Source organism: Podarcis erhardii, assembly GCF_964252035.2.
Source record: "Podarcis erhardii genome assembly, chromosome: 11".
In the NCBI taxonomy this organism is placed as follows: domain Eukaryota; kingdom Metazoa; phylum Chordata; class Lepidosauria; order Squamata; family Lacertidae; genus Podarcis; species Podarcis erhardii.
Genome location: NC_138501.1, coordinates 10,533,329 through 10,547,223, shown reverse-complemented (window position 1 = coordinate 10,547,223; position 13,895 = coordinate 10,533,329). Strand labels below are relative to the sequence as shown.

The following is a 13,895-nucleotide window of genomic DNA, read 5'->3' as shown; positions in this document are numbered from 1 at the left end:
CTGCTGCCATCACCACCTTGGCATGGGCAGGGCACCTCTTCGTCCCAGGAGAAAGAGGCAGCCTGCCCATTTGAAGGAGGCTGAGGCAGCTAGACTGGTGATTGGGAGTGGCCGCCAAGATCATATAACACTGCTCCTGAAAGACCTACATTGGCTCCCAGTATGTTTCCGAGCACAATTCAAAGTGTTGGTGCTGACCTTTAAAGCCCTAAATGGCCTCAGCCCAGTATACCTGAACGAGAGTCTCCAACCCCATCGTTCAGCCTAGACACTGAGGTCCAGCTCCAAGGGCCTTCTGGTGGTTCCCTCCCTGCAAGAAGTGAGGTTACAGGGAACCAGGCAGAGGGCCTTCTCAGTAGTGGCGCCTGCCATGTGGAACGCTTTCCCATGAGATGTCAAGGAAATAAACAACTATCTGACTTTTAGAAGACATCTGAAGGCAGTTTTAATGTTTGATGTTTTATCACATTATTATTATTATTAGTAGTAGTAGTAGTAGTAGTAGTAGTAGTAGTAGTAGTAGTATTCTTTTGGGAGCCATCCAGAGGGGCTGGGGAAACCCCACCCAGCCAGATGGGTGGGGTATAAATAATATATTATTATAGCCTGACAGAGGCTGCCTCTGGTTTGTGAAGAGACCAGGCCCACAGCTCGAAGATGTCCTCTTTGGGCTCTAGAGTGGGTCTTCTGAGGGAGGTGTGTTCTGGCACCTTTTAGTGTAGAAAAAACAAAACACGGCTATAGTAATATTATAGTGCCCAGGATCAAGCCAGGCCAGACAGCTTTTGCTATTTCTCATAGCACAGCATTTCAAAAGTACGCTTGGATAGAGAAGACACGGAGACAAAAGAAATGTGTGTGCCCAACTTAGAGAGTGAAGCATCCATCTTACAGCTTTCAACTCTTAAAAATCATTGCCTGCCTACAGCCTGAGACATCTCTCAGGTAGGCAACTACCTATTGATGCACTATGCGAAAGTTTATCTCAAAGGCCTTCAGACAGCCAGATCATCTGCATGCTTATCTAGTGGGGAAAGCAAATATTACTTATTCAGTAAACACTGGGAATTTGTCTCCAAGAAGCCTGGGAGCACATGAGTGGCTTGAAGAGGAGCATCTTTCTGTAAAGAGGCAATTTTTGAGGGGGCGGGGGTGAATGGCAATGTATTTTTAGCTGCAGTTTATAATAGTCAGGATTGCAAGCAAAGTGTCCCTTCTGGCACGAATTCTTTATGGATGTCAAGTGCACAATATAGAATAGCTTCATGGTAGGTGATAAAAGGTTAGGATCACTTTCCTTTTCCATCAGTAATTATGAGTGCAACAAAAGCCATCTTTTGCATCCACTTCTCCAAGATGATGGCTTTCAAAACTGTTAGAAAAATAGAAAAAGACCACAAGGTCCTTGCTTTGTTAATGCTTTTCATTTATGATGTACAATAAAGTGTCACATCAGCTTTGTATTTAGTTTTATTCTGCAAGATGCAAAGTAGCACATGGTAGCTGTACAAAGAAGTCCAGGAATCCACATTTTCAGAATAAATGTGGGTGGCGCTGTGGTCTAAATCACAGAGCCTAGGGCTTGTCAATCAGAAGGTTGGCGGTTTGAATCCCCGCAATGAGGTGAGCTCCCGTTGCTCGGTCTCTGCTCCTGCCAACCTAGCAGTTTGAAAGCATACAGTGCAAGTAGATAAATAGGTACCGCTCCAGCGGGAAGGTAAACGGTGTTTCCGTGCACTGCTCTGGTTCGCCAGAAGCGGCTTAGTCATGCTGGCCACATGACCCGGAAGCTGTATGCCGGCTCCCTTGGCCAGTAAAGCGAGATGAGCAAGATGAGTGCCCTAGAGTCATCCGCGACTGGACCTAACGGTCAGGGGTCCCTTTACCTTTACAGCTCTTAACCGTTTGATGGATGCAACTAGTAGAGAGGAACTGTTGTTCACAGCTACCTCAACAGGTTCCCTGATTAGCACTCGGAGGTTTTTAAATTTCAGTTTAATTCTTCTTGTTCCCATCCTCACCCTTCCTCTTTCTTCCTTATCAGTCATGCACAAACACACACACATGCTCACAATCTCTAGAGAATTGTATAATAGCAAAGACAATGTAGATGGGACAATTCAGATTGGCACCTTATATCACAAAGTTCCATCCCCCCCCCCACGTGTCCATTTGGCCCATTCCACACATTTCCTTATCTTCCAGTCACGAATATTCATGTTGTTTTGTTTTACCACTTGCCACCCACTCCAGCGGGTGCAGCTTGACAGAATGTGTTTGGAGACATGTGTATACCTTAAAAACAATCCCAGGAAGCGTGCAATAGCAAATGTTACCGGTCTCAATTAAGATATTTCATAAGGGCACAGATAGAGGTTTGTGCTTTGGGTGGCTGGGTCAATAACCACCGCTTTTTGTGGTTGTTTTATTTAATCTTTAATGCTGAGGTCTTCGCTTGAATGCTATTAACCTGACTGTGGCCTGCACAAAAGTGAAAAGGAAGTCTTGTGCAAGACTTGTGCAAGACAAAAGGACCGATGTAGATTTTAATAAACATTTCCTCTTAACCAGGGGTCAGCAAACTTTTTCAGCAGAGGGCCGGTCCACTGTCCCTCAGAACTTGTGGGGGGCCAGACTATATTTTTTTTTGGGGGGGGAGGAATGAACGAATTCCTATGTCCCACAAATAACCTAGAGATGCATTTTAAATAAAAGGACACATTCTACTCATGTAAAATCATGCTGATTCCCGGACCATCCGCAGGCCGGATTTAGAAGGTGATTGGGCTGGATCCGGCCCCCGGGCCTTAGTTTGCTTACCCATGCTCTTAACTGAGGTGTTGAAATTGCACCAGTTAGTGGAAATAGGCGTGCTTGTAGGTCTTGCTCAGGTGCTGGCAAATGGAAGCTACCCACCAAAACATCGCTCCATATTTGACGACACCCCCCCCGGAGTGCTGATAAGCTTCCACAGTAACAGTGACTCAGGATGTATAACAGGCTATTTTTGTTCATCAGATTTCCCATGATTAAATGTAAAAAGTACACGTCATGCGAACGCTGCTAAGAAAATTTGTGCACATGAGCAGCACGAATTCCACAATAAGCTCCCATCCAGAAGCACAATAAATTACCATTCAGAACTAGGCTTTTGCCCAAATGATTGTGATAGTTGGCAGAATGTCATGTGAATTTAGTACTGAGGATTTAAGCTCCTCTGAAAGCTTGTCTGGGAACTCTGGTCCAACCAAGGTTTCCAGATGTACAAGCACTGATGTTTAAAGATACATAAGCGCACATCAGCAAAATGCTTGAATTTCCCACAACAATGGGTATACAGGAATTTTTAGAACATACTTTTTAGAAAAATGTCCTTTGAATGCTGTTTGCAAAGTATAAAAAGTGGTACAGAGTCAAGTTTGTTTCAGCTTTTACTATATATTAATGTTTCATTACTCTACTACATTACCTTTGCTCCATTTGCCTTCTTGTTAAACATTCCACAATGTTCTTAACCATAATGGGAACCTGGTGTTGACAATTTTTAACTTCTAAGCATCAGCTCATTTTGCAAACTATATTATATATATATTATTTTAAAAACACATTGAATTAGCACAAGAAAATGATTTTGGCATCCACAGGAAGATGCTAAGTGCCTAATTTGACTTGGAAAGCAGTAGAGCTTATGAAAGTGACAGATAAAAGAGTAAGGATTTAGCGGCAGAAATAACAAGGTGTGTTTAAATGTGCAGCATAGTGTCAAACATATCATCCCTGGGTCTGTGTTATATTCTAATTGTGTTAGGCCAGATCAATGTTCTCTAAAATACCATCTAACTAGGAAATAGCCTAGTTACATGTCGAGGTCCCCAAGCCACCCCCCAAATAACTCACAACGCACACTTAATTTTTGTTAAAGGTTTTTGGCATAATTTTGACCACAACTTTATTTAAATACAAAACCGTGAGTGGTTGTTTAGGCATTGGTTAAGACTATCTGTCCCCCCGCCTGGGGACAGAACTGACTTCCGGGCACCACCGAAAGAGAGTGCGGGGGAAAGCAAGTCGGGGAGAAATGGAGCTGAGTCACAGACCCTCAATTCTCATCCGCATGCTCCCCGAAGGCTTGCCGGCCCTAGTCCCATTCCAGGGATTGGACGAAAAGATGGCAAGCCCCAGGATTCCTTTAACGGAATTCCCTTTCCGCAGCAACCATGGAGGGGCAGGCCCAGCCTATCCTAACCCGTCCTCCACCAATTTATAACCAATGCCTAACCACAACCTTACAAGTTGTGACGATTTGCTACGCAGTAGGCAAAAACCAAATGGCCCAGCCAATCAGCCAGATGGACAAAATTCCTACCAGGCCCCTGCCCCAACGGCAGACAACCCCATGACAGGCATAGCAAGGTCAATGCAACAACCCCTTACTCAAGGACGGGTGGGCGGGTGATCCGTTGCACGCAGCAAAGAGAAAGCTCCAGGCTGCGTGCAGAGTATTTAAACATTTTACCCCTCCCACCAAAATTGCAACATAACTTTTACCTCAGCAACCCAGTGAACCAATCACTGCCCCAGGCCATCTTTAGAGACCCTGCCTGGTAACAGAGGGGTGGCTCAGCAGACCCCACTGCAACACGTGCTCTCCATGAAGGAGAACACGCTTTACAAAGCAACTGGCTATTTCATGTAACAATCCGAAGCACTCCTAGAGATATCAATGGAGGAGTCTGGTGGCCTGGTTCTTAGGACATGGGAGGGTACAGATATATCTGCAGTTTGATCAGTATAAAGGCATAAAGCATGACATTGCTGCAGGGATGCTCACATAAAGTTGTGTCCTCAATTGAAGTTCATCAGATACGGTCGCGGGGCCAAGTTGGCATTCCTACTCACCAAGAGCATTTCTGAGCAATGACTTTGTAAGTGATCCAGGCAGGTAGGCAGGCTCTTGTAGGGGAAGAGAGGGCTTTTAAGTATCCTGGTCCAAGACCACTGTGTCGGCATCCTGGGTTGAAAGGCCAGCTGGCTAGCCCCCAGGTGGACCGTCTCCTCAGTCGTGCCGCTGCGAAGATCCATTGACCTCTGGCTCCGACATAAATCAGTGACTCCTCAAGCCTCCCAGACTTGAGCACACTATACTCAGCAATGTGAACTGCACAACAGAAGAGGCTGAGGCTTGTGGATACATACTAAGAACTACAGATTTATTAATCATAAATCAAGACAAAGAAACATGTCGTCTCTCCTTGCCGTCTTCTCGGAAAGAGAGTCAAAACAAAAGCAATACAGCGGAAGTTCCGCTTACGCCAGCAAACTGTGCTGGAATGTAAACAGACATGTGACACGTAACAATCCCATGCCTGCAACTAAAGGTGGAATGGAGTCTTCCAACACACTGACCCCTATTTATACAGTATTTATAGAGCTCTGGATTGAAATTGCAAGATAAGGGGGAAATTAATGCATTCTGTTTGCTTCTATTTAAATGCACTGCATGTAACAATGTTTTCTGATTTTCTCCCTCTCTCTGCCATTAGGGGAGTTTTGGAATGCAGCCTCCTTCAACACAGAGGCCTCATATCTTCATTTCCCCACTTTTCATGGAGAACTGAGTGCTGATGTGTCCTTTTTCTTTAAGACAACCGCTTCTTCTGGTGTGTTTTTAGAGAATCTGGGAATTAAAGACTTCATAAGGATAGAACTGCATTGTAAGTCCAATTTAATATAATATTACATATATATATATTGTTTGGTTCAAGTGTCTCTAGATAGATGCATTCAGCATAACTTTGCAATGGCGCGATTCCAAAAACTGCACAAAAATATGTGTGTCAGAGCAGCACTGGACAAAAGGAGACCTTGCTTCATCAGCCTTGCCATGGGGAGCATAAATGATATGTGTGGCCACACCATATATTTAAAGCACTCTTCTACCACTGTAAACTGTCATGGCTTCTCCCAAAGAATTTTGGGAGCTGTGGTTTGTTAAGGGTGCTGAGAGTTGTTGGGGGTTCCAATGATAATAATAATAATAATAATAATAATAATAATAATAATAATAATAATTTATTATTTATACCCTGCCCATCTGTCTAGGTTTCCCCAGCCACTCTGGGTGTCTCCCAACAGAATATTAAAATACAATAGTCTGTCGGACATTAAAAGCTTCCCTAAACAGGGCTGCCTTCAGATGTCTTCTAAAGGTCTGGTAGTTGTTTTTCTCTTTGACATCTGGTGGGAGGGTGTTTCACAGGGCGGGCGCCACTACCGAGAAGGCCCTCTGCCTGGTTCCCTGTAACTTGGCTTCTCACAGTGAGGGAACCACCAGAAGGCCCCCGGCGCTGGACCTCATTGTCCGGGCAGAACAATGGGGATGGAGACATTCCTATTCCCAACACAGAGCTACAATTACCTGGGAAGAAGGGTTGGATTTTAAATCACTCAGGAAATTGTAACTCTATACAATGCTGGATTTAGGATAATGCCGGTGTTTCCCCAACACAGGGCGCCGAGCTGAGGGGGAAGCATAATTGAGAAGACCCATAATTGAGAAGATCTATTTGGGGACATCAACTTTGGTCTTGCATAGGGTACCATATCATGAAAGATTGTCAAAGTCTGCCCCTGAACTCTCTGAGGGGAAATAAGCATCTACTATCAACTCTCAGTTCCTAAGGCTCTTGGGGGGGAAACCATGATACTGCTTTAAATGTATGCATTTGTCTGCTACCAGGTATGGGTCTGCTATTTCCTCCATCATTGTAATGCACGTATCTGCAGTGTGGTTGTTTGTTCATGTGTGAGATGCGTGCACTGGGCCCCCCCAAAAACTGAACCACCCATGCTGTATGGCTTGAAGCCCCCAAATGAAGCCACATTAATTTCACTCTGCAGTCTCTTAAATTGCTTAACTACATCCTTATACAGTTATAGTGCAGGATGGCTGATTGAGTTTAGCTCAAATTGTTTCCTCAATGTAATGGTACAAAGAACATGAATTCACTCTTTTCCCAATGTTTGCCATATTAAACAACAGTGACATTACTTTGCCTTCTGTTCCTTTCTTGTGAACTGCCATAAAATAACAATGATGCAGTAACCTCAGAGGGTCATGGAGCCGATAAACAACACTGTGCTGAGTTTTAGTAATCCAATGTGGAACCTTAGCAGCTATAATGAGAGCCTTGTGGGATCTTGATGTTCCAAAATCAAGACAGTTACATGGCAAACAGACAGTTGTATCAGAAACTGAAAAAGACATCTGAATAACTAACTGACTGGAATGGTGATAAATTGTAGAGGGCGGGGAAAGAACGATGCAATTTTAGTAAAAGGTAAAGGGACCCCTGACCATTAGGTCCAGTCGTGACCAAGTCTGGTGTTGCGGCGCTCATCTTGCTTTATTGGCCGAGGGAGCTGGTGTACAGCTTCTGGGTCATGTGCACAGCATGACTAAGCCGCATCTGGCGAACCAGGGCAGCGCACGGAAACGCCGTTTACCTTCCTGCCGGAGCGGTACCTATTTATCTACTTGCACTGGTGTGCTTTCGAACTGCTAGGTTGGCAGGAGCAGGGACCGAGCAATGGGAGCTCACCCCGTCGCGGGGATTCAAATCGCCAACCTTCTGATCAGCAAGTCCTAGGCTCTATGGTTTAACCCACAGCGTCACCCATGTCCCGCAATTTTAGTAGTCACTTCTGTTCTCATGAGGTGGCCAAAGTATTGGAGTCTCAGCTTCAGGATCTGTCCTTCCAGTGAGCACTCAGGGCTGATTTCCTACAGAATGGATAGGGTTGATCTTCTTGCAGTCCATGGGACTCTCAAGAGTCTCCTCCAGCACCATAATTCAAAAGCATCAATTATTCGGCGATCAGCCTTCTTTATGGTCCAGCTCTCACTTCCATACATCACTACTGGGAAAACCATAGCTGTAACTATACAGACCTTTGTTGGCAAGGTGATGTCTCTACTTTTTAAGATGCTGTCTAGGTTTGTCATTGCTTTTCTCCCAAGAAGCAGGGGTCTTTTAATTTTGTGGCTGCTGTCACCATCTGCAGTGATCATGGAGCCCAAGAAAGTATAATCTCTCTCTGCCTTGTGCAGATAGGTAACTGTATTCTTAGGTATCATACCAATAATAGTGTTGCACCCGGATCTCTGATTGGTGCAATGTCCGGGGATTCTGGGTGCTTACCCATGGTTTGGTTTCCTTGGAATGAGGGACAGTGTAGAACTGTGGTCTCTGTATGATATATGGCTTATTTACACATATATGCAACCTGAGCTGTAGTGTATTGCCTCTCCCGTAGTCGCAGACTTGGAGTCAAGTAGAAATCAAGCATGGCTCTGTCTTTCTGGCTTCTGCCTGGGACACCGCCCCCCCCCCAAAAGAAAGCTCAGCCACCCAGCTTTAAATGTGGATTTGTGCCTGGAAACATGGCACAAAAGGAAGTCTGGATGAGCCCCAAATGGCAGTCAAACAAATGAGAAATTAATATTCTGGGAGATAAAATCCCACAACTGGCATGCAGCTACAGAAAGGACCTCTTGTGTGTGCCAACCAACCAAACATCACCAATGATGGGTTGCATAGAAGGGCTTTTCCATCACATTGCAGGGTGAAGGCAGGTTGATATAATAGTATTTCTTCTTCTTCTTCTTCTTCTTCTTCTTCTTCTTCTTCTTCTTCTTCTTCTTCTTCTTCTTCGTACCCCAGCCACTCTGGTTGGCTTACAGCGCATTAAAAAATTGTAATACAACAGACATTATAAATTTCCCAATACAGGGCTGATACAGGGTTGATATGGGATCATTTGGGGTTTTTTTGCTAGAACCCAGGCTTCCTCAACCTCGGCCCTCCAGATGTTTTGAGACTACACTTCTTATCATCCCTGACCACTGGTCCTGCTAGCTAGGGATCATGGGAGTTGTAGGCCAAAAACATCTGGAGGGCTGAAGTTGAGGAAGCCTGCTATAACCATTCAATGTGGTTTTCTAATATCAATCCAGGGAAACCTGCATATATTTTTTTGGAATATAGCCAATCCTGTCGTTTGGGTCAGAATTGATTCTGGTTGGTTTACTGTTCAGATTAAGGAAACTAAGAAAATTGCAGGGGGTATGTTTGCCTTGTCAAGGAAAAGAAATAAAATAGAATACAAACCAACACCGCTGAGAAGTGCTAACTGTCTGCCTGTCAGCCAATAAAATACATAATTTATGTAATCTACCAACTTCAAACCGGAAAGGTACATCAAAGCAAGGGTTTGAAAGGACCATACTTGAAAGCAGGAAATTGTAATGTGTTTAGATGACTGTTAAATGTATGCGCAGTCATGCTCTTTTGTTGTAGGTATTAAGTGGCTTTGTTGTGTGACCAGCCTGCTTTGTAGTTGTGGTAATACTTTGGCCAATTGACCTATAGAGTCTCCACTGGGGGTTTCTCATGTGTGTGTGTGTATATATATATATATATATATATATATATATATATATATATGAAAAAAGCATCCTGTGTGTACAGTCCATAGATTTAAAGCAAGTTATACTAATGTATTGCTTTGACATACAAATCTCTGCGTGTTTCAAACCCATTATGAATAAAAACCACTGTTCAAGTTCAAAATTTCTGGTGTTAAAAAGACAGCCTGCAACAGACGGAATGTTTGATGTCATTGTGTGAGGCCATTTGAGTAAATAATGGATTCAGTTCTAATATGTTTGAATGTAAATGACCAATTTGTGTTTGACTGCTTATTAATTGTTCAGAGTCACTTAACATTTTGTGGTGGGAAATTTGAAATGTTAATGATAAATAACAATTAACATGTCAAATTCAGGATATCATTCAATTTGGTAATATAATAGAAATGTTTTAAAGCTCATTATGGCATTAATAATTGACCTCACATTGTTGCTAACACAGAAACCATTTTATTTTGTGATTTAATATTGTATGCCGGTCTTTTTGAAACTTCAACTTCTTAGTGTGTGTTCTCTGCCCTATAAACAACTTCCTGAGAGTAAGCCTTGCTGAGCTCCATGCAGATGTTCATAGGATCATGTGGTTAAGCTCCTGCTCCATCATTTTACACACACACACACACACACACACACACACACACACACTCTCTTTATTGGTGTTTTTTTAACATATCATTTCCAACAATCATATAGCATACTGTAACCTCTTCTCTTACACAATGCTTTAGACTTCCGTCAACACTTATTCTGCATTTCTTAATTGCTCTATTACTCTTAATTATCATTAACTAATAATTCTCGTCATAGTCTTTCTTGCAATATTTCAGATAGTCCTCCATACAAAACTTCCTGCAGTCCTACTAGCGTAATCTGTTCATTACCATTAGTTTTCAAATAGTTCATATATTTACTCCAGTCTTCTAAGAATCTCTGGTCCCACAGGTTTCAAATCCTTCCTGTTAATTTACCCCATCATCCTTTTTAGTGAACAAAGCATAACCACTACTGAGAATAAAACTACTTCCAAATAGGCATTATAGTGCAACCTTCCACCCTTCAAGCAAAGTTTTGTTTTTGTTGTTAAATTATTACAAGGGGGGGGGGGGGCAGACAGAAAACATGAAGCTTGGTGCAAAATCCAATAGTGAGATACCCACTAACAGTGCCCCTGCTTCCAGGCTGCAATTTTCTTTTCAGTACTGTACACAGAAGTCCAATTAATGTTAACAATGTCTTACAGAACAAGACACATTTGTGGGTCAAGTAATAATGGGTAGAGCTGTACAGTCCATTGTGTAAAATCCAGGGATGCCCTGACTAGGTGTATTAATAGATTCCATCCAAAAGCCTAATGGCTTTCAAGATCCCTTGCCTGCCCACTCCCTTCCTGACCTCAATGTGAAATGCTGCTGTCCTAGATTTGCTGCAGTCATTCTTTCTTCTTCTGCCCCCTTCAAACTCAGTGTTGCTGCCATGCATTTTATTCTTTGCTGCAAGCCTGATGTTCATGGCCTGTTCTCCTTGTTTTGACAACACGCAGCTTCTACTATCATTAGACTATATGTGAGGTCATTGCCCAGTCCAGATTTCATGTGCCAACTGGGGATTCCTAGGAAAGCAATCAGTAAGTGATTGCTTCCCTCCCCATTCTGCATTGTCTAAGCTTTCATTTGGGTTCTGTAGGCAAATGATCTCACTGAAGTATACAGGGCATAGCTGTCAACTTTCAGATTTGAAATTAAGGGATCAGCAGCCTCGAAAATAAGGGATCAGCAGCCTCACCTGTCTCCCGGAGTTAGTCTACAGGATATCTAACAATCCGGGATAGCAGTGGGAAGCAGCAGGAAACGGCGCTGGAATAAGGGTAAAAAGGTAAAGGTAAGGGACCCCTGACAATTAGGTCCAGTCGTGACTGACTCTGGGGTTGCGGCGCTCATCTCACTTTATTGGCCGAGGGAGCCGGCGTTTGTCCGCAGACAGCTTCCGGGTCATGTGGCCAGCATGACTAAGCCACTTCTGGCGAACCAGAGCAGCGCACGGAAACGCTGTTTACCTTCCCGCCAGAGCAGTACCTATTTATCTACGTGCACTTTGACATGCTTTCAAACTGCTAGGTTGGCAGGAGCAGGGACCAAGCAACAGGAGCTCACCCCGTCGCAGGGATTCGAACCGCTGACCTTCTGATTGGCAAGTCCTAGGCTCTGTGGTTTAACCCACAACGCCACCTGCGTCGGAATAAGGGAATTTCCCACAAAAAGGGGAAATGTTACAGGGTCATTTCTTGGTCTTGGAGGACCCTGGGCAGTGTGTCTTCTGCCAAGTCACTTCCTCCATCTGTTAGACCTCCTCCATCCCTTGGTCCTGGTGGGATCACCTGGCAGTCAGTGGATCCAGTCTGCCGACACTTCTCTAAATGTTAAAGAAAAGGAAGAAATGAATGGAGCCTGGAATCTGGCTCTGCCAGGATGTTGGGCCCCTGGCAGCTGACCAAGTCCTAAAAATATAATTGCACATTCCTAAATTTATCTTTTGTGATTCAAAGACCCTCCACCCGCTTTGAGGATAAGAAAGAGACATGGACACAGTATATTAGGTTAATGGGCTAAAAAAGGCCACAACTATATTGATTACAGTATGTGAGAGGTATTGGCTTAGGCATTGGATAAAACAACAGAGCGTGACTCCACCTCCTCAGGGAGGGGTGAGTCTAGCAAGGGTTAACCACCAGTGGGAGGAGCCTGTTGATGCAAATACAACTAAAAGCTCCCCCTGATGTCACTGGGGGTTGTGCCATGTCCCTAGCCACCAGCAAGGGCGTCAGACAGGATCCACAACCGCCTGATTCCTTTACCCATAAAATGGAGGGGTAGGCGATGGCCACACCCTGCCCTCCAACACACAACCATATTCCAATGCCTAACCGCCAATACCCAAAAGTTGTGACGATTTGCTACAAGGTAGGCCAAAAACCAAATGGCCGGTGCCAATTTGCCAGTTGGATAAAAATTCCTACCAGGCCCCTTGGTCAACCAAGGCGACCAACCACAGGTCCATAGCAATGTCAAGAACCAAGCGATAAACTATGGTAGGGTGGGTGGGTGATCCAATGAGAAGCAGCAGCACAATGGCTAGGAAACGCTGCCGTGGCCACGTTCGAGTGACTAAACCCCACCCTCAAGCCTCCAGCTGATTGGCTGGCCACCTGGGGGTGTGGCGCAGCAGCCGGAGCAGCTGGGCAGGTTCTGCCCCCTGCCAATGCAGGAAACGGCTCCCGCTCACAACTCCTCCCCTCCTTGAGGAGGAGGGGCTTTGTCATAGTTTTAAAAAAACATTTCTTCATTTGACTTTTTTTTCCAGTTTTAGAACAGCACCCAGAACATACTAATGATGAAATCCCTCATTGGTTTTCACGAGAAGCAGATTCATTCATTCGCATACAACAAAGTTTGTTTTTTTGTTTGTTTGCAGGCATAGTTCCAATTTGGAGTTTTGCCTGATTTTATTCCCTTGCTGGATTCTACCCACCTTCCCATTGGGAGGCACCTCTGAAATAAAAGCCCACAAAATGCATTTAAACCGAGTGTTTTGCCACCCATACTTCTTTTCTTAAGGCACCCTGCAATGCCAAAGGTATTTCTGTAGAACTAATAATTGATTTCAAAGAGGAGTCCTGCTTCCAGTATGATTGGAAAATGCGTTTGGCTAATTGAAGAGCAGGCATCAATCATCACGTTTACTTGGACACTTTTTTTGGCCCTTGTAGTCAGCGCAACATGAATCATAAATCACATTTGTGCTCCATGCCATGCCATTGATTTCAGTTATATCCATCAAGTAAGTGCTGGACAGAATGTTTGAAAGGTTAAACTTAAAGCTTTATGTAGTAACACCTCTTAGGAGTTTTCATTTTCAGATATGAAGCTCATATTCTTCTGCTTGATTGTCGTAAGAACTTTTTTTTGGGAGGAGGGGATTACTTTGACCACATCTTATGGAAACCATTTTCAGTCTGAGTGCAAACAGTAGCCTTCACTTACTAAACATCATTAGGTGTTACCCATCTTACATTGTGTTTGCATCTATTGGGCTAGATGTGCAAACTCTTAAATTAAATAGAGAAATGTTCACCGATTTCTTTTCTTTTCCAGCCCATTTCAGAGTCCAGATCCCCCCCCCCAAAAAAGGATGGTAAAGATAATAATAATAATACCTTCATTGTCAGTGTACAACCTGTGTACAATGAAATTAACTGAGCTCCCCCCCCCAAAAAAAAAACAATCTCATTGCACTCTGTGTGCTTGTCGCACAACACACCAACCCCAAAAGTCAGTTGCACTATATTATTTTCCGTTCATCAGCCTAACAGCCCACAGATAGAAACTGTTTTTTAGCCTGTTGGTATGAC

At 43.9% G+C, this 13,895-nt stretch overlaps 1 protein-coding gene across 7 annotated transcripts in view; it reads left to right on the top strand.

Moving 5' to 3' along the window:
* Positions 1–13,895, top strand: part of CNTNAP4 (contactin associated protein family member 4) — a 279,669-nt gene that overhangs the window by 235,133 nt on the left and 30,641 nt on the right. For all 7 annotated transcript variants that reach the window (XR_014161099.1, XR_014161100.1, XM_081880313.1 and 4 more), the window contains exon 16: positions 5,544–5,714. Coding sequence is in view for 5 of the 7 variants with exons in the window: in XM_081880313.1 (XP_081736439.1) it covers positions 5,544–5,714 (171 nt within the window). In the remaining 2 variants the exon portion in view is untranslated. The remainder of the gene's footprint in view (positions 1–5,543; positions 5,715–13,895) is intronic.